The sequence below is a fragment of the Saccopteryx leptura genome, chromosome 13, assembly GCF_036850995.1.
Source record: "Saccopteryx leptura isolate mSacLep1 chromosome 13, mSacLep1_pri_phased_curated, whole genome shotgun sequence".
NCBI classification, from domain to species: Eukaryota; Metazoa; Chordata; class Mammalia; order Chiroptera; family Emballonuridae; genus Saccopteryx; species Saccopteryx leptura.
The window spans coordinates 27760875-27773161 of NC_089515.1; the positions used below are offsets into that span (position 1 = coordinate 27760875).

A 12287-nucleotide genomic window follows, 5' to 3' on the forward strand; every position below is an offset into this window, starting at 1 on the left:
AAATATTTTTGTTGGGTAGTTTAATAAATTTATATATATAATAGGTTAGTATAAATACCTGCAGGTGTGACTGAAAAGTCAGTTCTGTGATTATAAAGGAAAAGAACAGAAATTTGAAATGATTTTTAGTTTAAGAACAAAAGAATACATTCAACATGAGTTTATTTTGAATTATTTAGCATGTTGAATTTAAATTATCTTTTCCAGATAAATGTTTACTAATTAAAATTATTTTTAATATTTAAAAACTTTTTTTGACTGGCCTCAAAGTTCTGACTTTTATGCAATATAACATCTTTTAGTTAATGAGAAACAATGCTGAATAGCAAGTCAAGAAAACAGTTTTCTGGTGGTATTATCTATCCATCTAAAGAAAAACACAGTAATAAATGTTTTACCTCTAGTTTATATAAATGGATGCAAATGCTGGTGTCTAGTCTTATTTTAATTTCTAAATCCTTACTTAAAAGATCAGAAAAACATTCGACAATTTTTCAAGCATACTATCAAGTAAAAAAAAATTGACTGGCCCTGGCCGGTTGGCTCAGCGGTAGAGCGTCGGCCTGGCGTGCGGGGGACCCGGGTTCGATTCCCGGCCAGGGCACATAGGAGAGGCGCCCATTTGCTTCTCCACCCCCCCCTCCTTCCTCTCTGTCTCTCTTCCCCTCCCGCAGCCGAGGCTCCATTGGAGCAAAGATGGCCCGGGTGCTGGGGATGGCTCCTTGGCCTCTGCCCCAGGCGCTGGAGTGGCTCTGGTCACGGCAGAGCATCGCCCCTGGTGGGCATGCCGGGTGGATCCCGGTCGGGCGCATGTGGGAGTCTGTCTGACTGTCTCTCCCCATTTCCAGCTTCAGGGAAATGCAAAAAAAAAAAAAAAAAAATTGACTGAGCCTGACCAGGAAGTGGCACAATGGATGAGCATCGACCTGGGATGCTGAGGACCCAGATTCGAAACCCCCAAGGTCTCCAGCCTTAGTGTGGGCTCACCAGCTTGAGTGTGGGGTTGCCGGCCTGAGTGTGGGATCACAGACATGACCCTATGGTCGCTGGCTTGGAGGCCAAAGGTCACTGGCTCAGAGCCCAAAGGTTGCTGGCTCAAAGCCCAAGGTTGCTAGCTTGAAGCCCAAGGTCACTGGCTTGAGCAAGCGGTCATTGGCTCGGCTGGAGCCCCCTCCTTCCATCAAGATACATATGAGAAAGCACTCAATGAACAATTAAAGTGCTGTAACTATGAATTGATGCTTCTTATCTTTCCCTTCCTGTCAGTCTGTCCCTGTCTGTCTCTCTCACTAAAAAAAAAAAAAAAAAGAAAAAGAAATTTACTGAACACTTACTGTGCAATAGCAGTGCCCTCTGAAGGCAAAACTGACACCTGCTCCTTCGTTTCACCAACATTTGACAAAAGTACATGAAAATTATAACTATCTGATTTATAGATAGAAGAACTTTTTATAAGACTTTATTCATTTTACAGAGAAGAGAGAGAGAGAGAGAAGGGGGAGGAGCAGGAAGCATCAAGTCTCATATGTGCCTTGACCAGGCAAGCCCAGGGTTCCAAACTTGTGACCTCAGAATTCCAGGTCGATGCTTTATCCACTGCGCCACCACAGGTCAGGCTACATAAAAGTATTTTTATATGAAATTAGATACATTTTAGAAATTATTCTGATGTAGATAAGCTATCAATAATGAAAAGCAATTTTGTGTACTATAGTGAACATCTTTCTGTTCACTGACCATCTAGCATCTATATCTTCTTTCCTCCTTCCTAACAGAATCCAATTCTTATTCAGATATCTACCCCTCTCTGCCCATGAAACATCTTTTTCTGGGAAAGCTAATTTCACTCCTAGCTCCAAGAATTGTCTTGTCCAGCTTAAGCCAAGCAGTAAATTTCATTTCACTGGACATAGTAATTTATTCTTTTGGGGGTTGTATATGACCTAAGGCAGTCTAATAAAAGTGAATCTCAGGACTCTTGCTTGGAATGTTGTAACAATTACATACACTTATAGGTAATACTTACTCTCTTCTTCTACTATATCACACCACCACCATCACCTATTTTTTTTTACCATTGTCTACTTTTAACAATTCACAGTGAATGCTTCATATATTCTAGAAATTGTGCATTTCTAAATTTATAACTGTTAGTCCCAAGATAAGTATAAAGAAACCAATTGGTAACACTGTAACACTAAAGAATTGTGTTCCAATTAGAAAACTGACACTATTCAATAAAACTTCTAAAATGGAAATGACTCACCTCGGTGGAAAGTGACTGGCAGAGGACGGCACAGAGCTATAAAAGAAAGTCACATAACAGCATGAGTGAAGAGATCATCACTGATTGCTATGGATAGAATTCTCCATGTTAGATGGGATCTTTTATATCTTTTTCTCTTAAGTAAACTAAATATAAAATGGCAGCCTTCCAAATTCAAAAGTCCTGTTTCTGTTAACTTGATTTTTAAATTTAAAAAAGTGATCATCCACTCCTTAGAGGCACCAAATAAAAATTATATACTTTAGCAACTCTAAGGGCAGCATTATACCTGTTAATCACTCCTCTGGGAATCTTCAAGAAATATTTGGCCTAGTAATAGAAATAGTTTGCTTCTGTCCTCTCCACATCTCCCCATCCTTACCAAGTGCAATAGCTTTTGTGGTTTTTGGTGCAATTATTAAAGGAATCAAGGTAAACTTTCCTTAAACCCTTTAGGAACAATAGCAAAACCTGATCTGCAGCAATTAAAGAGCCAGGAAGGCTATACCACACATACCCTCCGCCCAAACACCGAAATAACTACTGTTTATTACAGGTTAGTATAAGTGCCTGCAGGTGTGACTGAAAAGTCAGTTCTGTGATTGCAGTTTTCTTTATTAAGGAATACTAAATGCAATCATCATTATAGGCTTTTTGGTCTCAGATACAAATTCTTACCCAAAAAGGACACGCAGAGCTCTTTGTCAATGTGTCCATCTTCAGTCAGTGCCCCAAATACCAAACCATCAGCACCATATAGCTTAGCAAGACGAATGTCAGCCTTCATCACCTCAACTTCACGATCTGAATATAAAAAATCACCTCCGCGTGGCCGAATCATCACAAAAACTGGGATCTGGACACACTGCTTCACTACTCGAAGGACACCTACAAAAACACGAATCAGACTAACTAAGATGCAAATATGAGCTAGAAGCTCAAGGAAGTCAATAAATAAAAGCACCAGAAATGGTAACTATACATGGATAAATATGTAGTTGTTCTCTTATTATCTCAATCTCTTTAAAAGATAACTTAATCTTTAAACAAAAATCACAGAGCTGTGAAAACTGTTGTGAACCTCACAGGCAGGTCAAACAAGTGTGGAATGATCAGATATAACTCAAAGATCTAAAAAATGGCCTACTGACCTGCTCTCTGCCTGTCAGTTTGGTTTCATTGCACTGACAATGTCAGCGGGCCACAAAGAAGTAATACCAAAACACACAGGAGGGAAAATCCTGGAATTCTTCTAGGAGTGTAATACATATGTGCAAATAAAATGCCCCAATGAAAATAACAACAACGCAGTGTGGAGTTTTTAACACATATAGAAGTAAAATGTATGACCACAACACACAGACCAGAGGGGGAAATGAAGAAAAGTCAGTAAACTGAAAATGCTAAAATGGAAAGATAAAAAATCCTGGTCCTTAATATTAATGCACAGCGACTGAATCAATACTAAGAGTAACTACCTGTCTCTCAATTTTTTTATATATAAGGAAAAAAACCCCTACTTGATCACATTTTGATAGACAAGTTTATTTACAACCATACACAGTTCTTACTGATACAATATCCATAGAACAGTGAAATGTTAGTAACATCAGTAAAGGATTCCAATGGAACAGATTACCAATTATTTCCAGGCAATCCAAAAAATGGACACTTACCCATACTGGGTGTGGTTCCTCCTTCCAATAAACCAGAACATAATTCAATCCGACCAGCACCTGTGATTTATAAAAGAGAAAAAGAAAAAAAGCACTGCTCAGCACAAAAGTTTTAATTAAGAAAAATAAATTACTGCTCAAAAATTACTGCCCAAAATAAACTCTTATTAAATAGCAAACAGTATTTTTTCCAGCCTAATTAGGTGGTGGCACAGTGGATAGAGCACTGGCCAAGGATGCTGGGGACCCAAGTTCAAAGCTCCGAGGTTGATGACTTGAGCGTGGGGTTGGTGGCTTGAGCCCAAAGTCACTGGCTTGAGCAAATGGTCTTTGGCTTGGCAGTAGCCCCTGGGTCAAGGCACATATGAGAAAGCAATCAATGAACAAATTAAGTGCCCCAATGAAATGATGCTTCTCATCTCCCTTCCTGTCTGTCTGTCCCTCTCTCCCTCTTTCTCAAAAATAAAAAATAAAAAAAAAATTTATTTCCAAATAGAGAACACAAAGAGTGTTAAACTGAAGAAATCAAATTATAAAACTAAAATAAAAGTGTTTTTTTTGTTGTTTTTTTTCGTATTTTTCTGAAGCTGGAAACGGGGAGGCAGTCAGACTCCGGCATGCGCCCCACCAGGATCCACCCGGCATGCCCATCAGGGGGCGATGCTCTGTCCATCCGGGGCATCGCTCTGTCCCGACCAGAGCCACTCTAGCACCTGGGGCAGAAGCCAAGGAGCCATCCCCAGCGCCCAGGCCATCTTTTGCTCCAGGGGAGCCTTGGCTGCGGGAGGGGAAGAGAGAGACAGAGAGGAAGGAGAGGGGGAGGGGTGGAGAAGCAGATGGGTGCTTCTCCTGTGTGCCCTGGCCGGGAATTGAACCCGGGACTTCCGCACGCCAGGCCGACGCTCTACTGCTGAGCCAACCGGCCAGGGCCAAAATAATTTTTTTAAAAAAAGGAATTACTGTTTTTAAAATATGTTAGTGATATTACGGTTATTATTATTTTTAAAAATAGTCCTTTTAGAGACACATATTAAAATGTTTGAGGATCAAATAACATGATGTCTGGGATTTGTTTCAAAATAATCTAGGGGTGGAAAAAGAAAGGTAGTTACACAGATCAGGGTCAGCAAACTATGGCCCATAGGCCAAAGACCCACAGTTTTTGTTATGGCCTACAAGTTAAAAAAGTTTGTGTTTTTCAAATTAACATCTTGATTGACATATAATTCACATGCCATACAATGCACCCATTTAAAGTGTGCAGTTCAGTGGTTGCTGGTATACTCAGAGTTTTGCAACCATCACCATAATCAGTTTTAGAACATTTTCATTACCCCAAAACCCTGCACTCTTTAACAGCCACTTCCCTCTTTCCTCATGTTCCTCAGCCCTAATGTAGTAGGCAACCGCTAATCTACTTTGTCTCCATAAATTTGTCTATTACAAAACAGTTTGCAGACCGTCCCCTGCCCCTCACCTGGCGATAGAAAGACTGGCCAGGTACTGAAGTGGGCGAAGCTAAGCCATGAGTACATGGGGAGTCATTACACTGTTTAGTTTTATAAACTTTTAAAAGTTTCCATAATAGCCTGACCGGGCAGTGGCACAGTGGATGGAGCATCGGACTGGGATGCAGAGGACCCAGGTTCGAGACCCTGGGCTCGCCAGCTTGAGTGCGGGCTCGTCTGGTTTGAGCAAAGCTCACCAGCTTGGACCCAGGGTCACTGGCTTGAGCAAGGGGTTACTTGGTCTGCTGAAGGCCCACTGTCAGGGCACATGTGGGAAAGCAATCAATGAACAACTAAAGTGCCACAATGAAAAACTGATGATTGATGCTTCTCATAGAGTAAAATTTTAAAAATATAACAAAAAAACAAAACAAAACAAAAGTTTCCATAATAAAAAGTTAACACTTTTTTCCAATCCTGAAATAATGGGAAATTCTATGTAAAGCAAGTTTATAGCCTGGCCTGTGGTGGCACAGTGGATAGAGTGTCAACCTAGAATGCTGAGGTCACAGGTTCAAAAACCAGGGTTTGCCCGATGAGAAGTAATCAATGAACAACTAAAGTGAAGCAACTATAAGCTGATACGTCTTATCCTCCACCCTCCTCTCCTCTCTCTGTAAAATCAGTAAATAAAATCTTTAAAAATAAATAAAGTTTACAGTGCAAAAGAAACCTTGAGGTAAAATAATGTAAAAAAAAAATAAAAAAGATAGTGGCCCTGGCCAGTGGTGCAGTAGATAGAGCATTATCCCGGAGCACCAAGGTCACCAGCTGCATCCCAGGGTCACCAACTCGAGCCCAGGGTTGCTGAGTCTAAGATTGCCAGCTTGATCCTGATGTCTCAGGCTTAATCCTGAGGGTGCTGGTTCCAGCCCCAGTCAGGGCACATATGAGAAACAATCAATGGCACAATTAAGTAGATCAACGAGTTGATGCTTTTCTCTTCCCCCCTTGCCAAAAGATAAAAGTCCTAATGAAGAAAATGGCAACAAATCTCTAAAATCACCTTTAAATCAATGGTTTGGAAAAAAATCTTTGCTAAGTTCAATTAAAAAAAAGAAGTTGGTGAATAAGCACCGTTACTGTGAACACTGACTCAGAATGTGACCTACTAGAGGAGTAAGAGTGGATCCTAGTTTTCCAGGTCTTTTATTTTGTGGATTGTTTTCAAAGGGATTACTAGTATCCTTCCAAATTAGAAAGGCTCCCAAGTTCAGTTCACAATATTCAATTTCAGACTTTTTTTTAAAAAGACTATTTATTTTTGCCCTGGCTGGTTGGCTCAGCAGTAGAGCGTCGGCCTGGCATGCAGGAGTCCCAGGTTCAATTCCTGGCCAGGGCACATAGGAGAGGTGCCCATGTGCTTCTCCACCCCTCTCCCTCTCCTTCCTCTGTCTCTCTCTTCCCCTCCCGCAGCGAGGTTCCATTAGAGCAAAGATGGCCCGGGCGCTGGGGATGGCTCTGTGGCCTCTGCCTCAGGCGCTAGAGTGGCTCTGGTTGCAACAGAGCGACGCCCTGGAGGGGCAGAGCATCGCCCCCTGGTGGGCATGCCGGGTGGATCCCGGTCAGGCGCATGCGGGAGTCTGTCTGACTGCCTCCCTGTTTCCAGCTTCGGAAAAAAAAAAAAAAAAAAAAAAAAAAAAAAAAGACTATTTATTTTTTAGAGAAAAAGAAAGAGAAAGGAAGAGAGAGCACGGGGAAAGGAGAGGGAGGGAGAGAGAGAGAAGCATTAATTCATTGTTCTACTTAGTGGTGTGTTGAGTATATTGTTTCTCATATGAGCCTTGACTGGGGATTGGGCCAGTGACCTCAGGCTCAAGCCGAGTCAGCGACCTCTTACTCAAGCTGGCAACCTCAGTGTTCAGGTCCAGGCCCCATCCACTGCACTACCACCAGAAAGACAATTTTCAGACTCTTAACAGGACTGTAAGTTGTCGTTCATTCTCTAATTCTCTTACCTCCTCTTTCTGCATTTACAGCCGACTCCACCGAATCAACACACACTTCCATAAGACATCCATTTGCTGTCCCTAAAATACATTAAAAAAAAAATGCAATGCCATGATGAGATTATTCATTCAGACCAAGCTACCACTAACATTTTATATATTGCTGTCAAAATCCAATAAAAGGAAAGTAGGTAAGTACACTAAGGTCCATGAATGCAATAAAATACCATGTTAATTATAAAATTAATGTCTCTGGACTATGAAACAAGAACATAAACATATGTATAAGAAATTATACTGAGAGCCTGACCAGGCGGTGGTGCAGTGGATAGAACGTGGGACTGCGATGCGGAGGACCCAGGTTCGAGACCCCGAGGTCGCCAGCTTGAGCCTGGGCTCATCTGGTTTGAGCAAAGCTCACCAGCTTGGACCCGAGGTCACTGGCTTGAGCAAGGGGTCACTCAGTCTGTTGTAGCCCCCACCCCTCGTCAAGGCACATATGAGAAAGCAATCAATGAACAACTAAGGTGTCGCAATGAAAAACTAGTGATTGATGCTTCTCATCTCTCTCCGTTCCTGTCTGTCTATCCCTCTCTCTGACTCTCTCTCTGCCTCTGAAAAAAAAGAAAAAAAAAGAAAGAAATTATACTGAGAAAAATATATACCAAATGCCAAACTAATCTTCCTAAAACACAGATCTCATCATCACATTCCAGTCCAAGATTCTTTCAATGCTTCTCAATAAATACCTGCAGAATATGTTTAAAGGACTTCAAATCCTGGCCCCACCATATACTTGTATAATTCTAGACAAATTACTTAGCCTATGTTTTGTATAAAACAGATTAAGCTTGAGTACCTACCTCAGAGCAGTAAAGATAAAGAAGTAATTCATGTAAAGTGGATACTACTAACTAACTGTTAGTTTCATTAACTACACGGTCTTTTCTCTCTATGCCTCCAGTTCCCCCTAATCCCCATCCCTGCAGTTGCTTATGCCATCTCCTCAATCCACAAAGTCCTTCTAGCTCCATCTCTGACTGCTAAACTCTTCCAAGATACACGTCAAATCATATTCCATATTTCCTCTTTCCCAAACTAGGATACTGTATCTCTCTTTTTTGAACTCACACAACTCTTTATAAGTTATAATCTTTACTTTTTTTTTTTAAGACTTTATTCAATTTTCAGAGAGGAGAGAGAGGGAAAGAGAGAGAGAGAGGGAAAGAGAGAGGGAGGAAGAAGGAGTAAGAGAGAGAGAGAGAGAGAGAGAAGGGGGAGGAGCAGGAAGCATCAACTCCCATATGTGCCTTGACCAGGCAAGCCCAGGGTTTCAAACCAGCAACCTCAGTGTTCCAGGTCGACGCTTTATCCCACTGTGCCACCACAGGCCAGGCCTAAGTATAATCTTTAAAACACCTCTTCAAAACACTAATTTAGTTATTTTATTTTTTTAGCAAGAGAGAGAGAGAGACAGAGACAGGAAGGGAGAGATATGAGAAGCATCAACTTGTAGTTGTGGCAGTTCTAGTGACCTTAGGCCAGGGGTCTCAAACTCAACTCAGCATGTGGGCCGCACTAGGTCTACAAAAGGCAACTGTTATGCAACACTTTTCTCACCGCAGTTGAAAACAAAAAAAAATCAGTACAACAAGCACAATTGTACATGCAGTTTACTCAGTGTCACAAAACGACCAGAAACTGTAATTCGCATCACAACTGCTGTTAACTAAGCTAATATCTAGCTAAGATGCTAGAGAAATGAAAAATACAAGTAGGCCCCTAGGCTTACTTAATTTTATCCAAAATATTTTGAACTTCGTGGATTAGTCTGCGGGCCGCACAAAATTGTTCAGCGGGCCGCGAGTTTGAGATCCCTGCCTTAGGCTCAAGCTAGCAACCTTTGGGCTCAAGCCAGCAACCATGGGGTCATATCTATGATCCCACGCTCTAGCTGGATGAGACTGAGCTCAAGCTGGTAACCTTGGAGTTTTGAACCTGAGTCCTCAGCATCCCAGGTCTACCTTCTATCCACTGCACCCGGCCAGGCCAAAAACACTAATTGTTTTCTATTATTATTTAAGTAGATAAGTGTCTGATCACTTTTACTTGATTTAAGTTAAGTAAGGTCTTTATATGAGAAATTTTTATTGTCATCCACAGCAAACAGGCTGGTATACAATAGGCAAAGATCTACTAAAGGCTGAATATTACAAATTCATAAAAAGTCAGGAATTTACACTAAAAAGTATGATGAGTCCTAGCTGAATAGTTCAGTTGGTTCGAGTGTCCTAATAATGCCAAGGTTGTGGGTTTGATTCCCAGTCAGAGCACATATAAGAATCAACCAATGAATGCATAAATGGTGGAATAACAAATCAATGTTTCTCTGTCTCTAATCAATAAATAAAAATTTTTTTTAAATGTTTACTTAAAGAATTCTGAATGCATACTTCATGCAATAATACCTGAAAGAAGTTACCACATACTGATAATGATTACAAGTAGGTGCTGAGATTTGAAACACCTTTACTCTCTTCCTTTTACTTTTAATATTGCTTGATTTTTTTTTTCTACTTAACATTGCTTTTATCATTTTTAAAAAAGCAAATTTTTTTTAATTTTTTGAAGTGAGAAGTAGGGAGTAGGGCAGGGGTCCCCAAACTACGGCCCGCAGGCCACATGCAGCCCCCTGAGGCCGTTTATCCAGCCCCCGCCGCACTTCTAGAAGGGGCACCTCTTTCATTGGTGGTCAGTGAGAGGAGCATAGTTCCCACTGAAATACTGATCAGTTTGTTGATTTAAATTTACTTGTTCTTTATTTTAAATATTGTATTTGTTCCTGTTTTGTTTTTTTACTTTAAAATAAGATATGTGCAGTGTGCATAGGGATTTGTTCAGAGTTTTTTTATAGTCTGGCCCTCCAACGGTCTGAGGGACAGTGAACTGGCCCCCTGTGTAAAAAGTTTAGGGACTCCTGGAGTAGAGAGAGATTCCTGCATGCGCCGGACCAGGATCCACCTGGCATGCCCACTAGGGGGCTTGCTTCGTTGCAACAGGAGCCATTCTAGCGCCTGAGGCAGAGGCCATAGAGCCATCCTCAGCGCCTGGGCCAACTTTGCTCCAATGGAGCCTCGGCTGCGGGAGGGGAAGAGAGAGACAGAGAGGAAGGAGAGGAGGAGGGGTGGAGAAGCAGATGGGTGCTTCTCCTGTGTGCCCTGGCCAAGAATCAAATCCAGGGCTTCCACACATCAGGCCGACGCTCTACCGCTGAGCAATTTTTAATTTTAAAAACAAAAATCTATCATCTGCTAACATCAAGTTGCAACTGTCTCATTTATTTAAAAGACTATGAGTCTCAAATGGTGAAGGAGTTAAAAGTGCCACCCTATGCTCTTAACCAATAGCACTGCATTAATTCCATGAGTTTCCTGACATCACCCACACCAGCTGTCAGGTCAGACTCACGGGACAAGGCTGAAGGGGTACCATCTGTCTCATGCAAGAAAGGGCCTTGCCTAGGAGAGGGTGGGGGGCACACCACAGGCTATGACAGAAGGCAGAGTGGGGCAGTTGTCCTAAGAAACGAAGTTATTTGTAGGGATCAAAGAAAAAAAAATATTTGTTTGGAGCAGCAAGTTTTCAACGTGTGGTAGGTCAGTTAGCTCTGCCCTAGGGATCTCAGAATCTTAGAAGATCCTTTCAGAGTCTGCAGTGAAATCATTCATAATGATACTAATTAAAACTTTGCCTTTTTCACTCTCATTGTTTCACAGTGGAGTCTTTGGAAGGTTACCTGACATGTTAGACTGAATGCAGAGGCAGGTGTAAAAATACAGGTATGAGAAGTCCATTAAGCCAGATAGCAAAGAAATCTGCAAAAATACAAAACATTGGCACTATTCTCTTTTGTCTTTCTGTTCCCTTAGGAAAGTAGTTCTTTTTCATAAAAAATGTTATTTGCGTTGACATGTAATGGGTTTATCATGCTTATTTTCTAGTTAATATTTATTTTAAAATTTTGTTTTAATTCCTAATACAGTCAATATCAATATATTTAACTTATATAAATAAAAGGCTTTTGAGGTCCTCAATTTTTAGAAAGGTAAAGGGGTCCTGAGATCCAAGTTCGAGGACCGCTGGTTCGGAGGAACCACGAGTGCACGGAGGAGGGCCCTGCCATGCCATCCTACCCTGGCGCGGCAGGAAGAACTCGCGACTGTGGCAGCCACAGCTCTGCCCCTTGGTAGCTGCGTGGCTTTGGGGACAATCCCCGCCGCCGCTGCCGCAGCTTATTGAGCGGTGACCTCAGGTCAACCACTATCACAGCGATGCCTGGAGGGGTACAGGGGTCCTCGCGCGGCGACGGGAAACGAGAGGCTGGGGAAGTTAACCAACTTGAACACGGTCGCACGACAACGCAGGGTGGCGTCGAACCCACACGTCCGGCTCCAGAGCCCGGCCCCTCTCGCTACCTGCTCCTTCTCAGGCCATCCGTTCCCAGGCGTTTAAAGCCGGAATGACAGAGCGTGTCATGCAGGGGGCTCCGAGGGGAATCGCCACGAAACCACGGGGCAGAACCCGCTGCTGGCCCGCCCCGGGAGCGAGGGATGGGCGACCGTCCCCTCTCCACTCCCTTCCGTACCGGCCTTTCCAGACGGTATCCGCGCCCGTTTCCGCTCGGGGGAGGACCCCTGCTTCTCCATCTTCCACGCGTTCCTCCCTTGCGCGTAGACCGTTTCCACTCAGAGTCCGGGTCCGGGCGCGCGCGACCAGAGAAGCTCGTTCTCACTGCTGCGCGCGCCCCTGCGCGCCCCCGACGTCCACGCCCCAGCAGCCTCCGCGAAAAGCCAGTCGCTAGCGCAGGCGCAGTCACTGCTCACCCGCA

At 42.8% G+C, this 12287-nt stretch overlaps 1 protein-coding gene across 2 annotated transcripts in view; it reads right to left on the minus strand.

The window, feature by feature from the left end:
* The window catches only part of CUTC (cutC copper transporter), a 36755-nt gene extending 24529 nt beyond the window's left edge, over positions 1-12226 (minus strand). For both annotated transcript variants that reach the window (XM_066355548.1, XM_066355547.1), the window contains exons 1-5: positions 12045-12226; positions 7409-7480; positions 3943-4002; positions 2945-3154; positions 2267-2302 (exon numbers count right to left, since the gene is read on the minus strand). In XM_066355548.1, the coding sequence (XP_066211645.1) occupies positions 2267-2302; positions 2945-3154; positions 3943-4002; positions 7409-7480; positions 12045-12105 (439 nt within the window). In that variant the 5' untranslated portion in view covers positions 12106-12226. The remainder of the gene's footprint in view (positions 1-2266; positions 2303-2944; positions 3155-3942; positions 4003-7408; positions 7481-12044) is intronic.
* Positions 12227-12287: the final 61 nt, after the last annotated feature.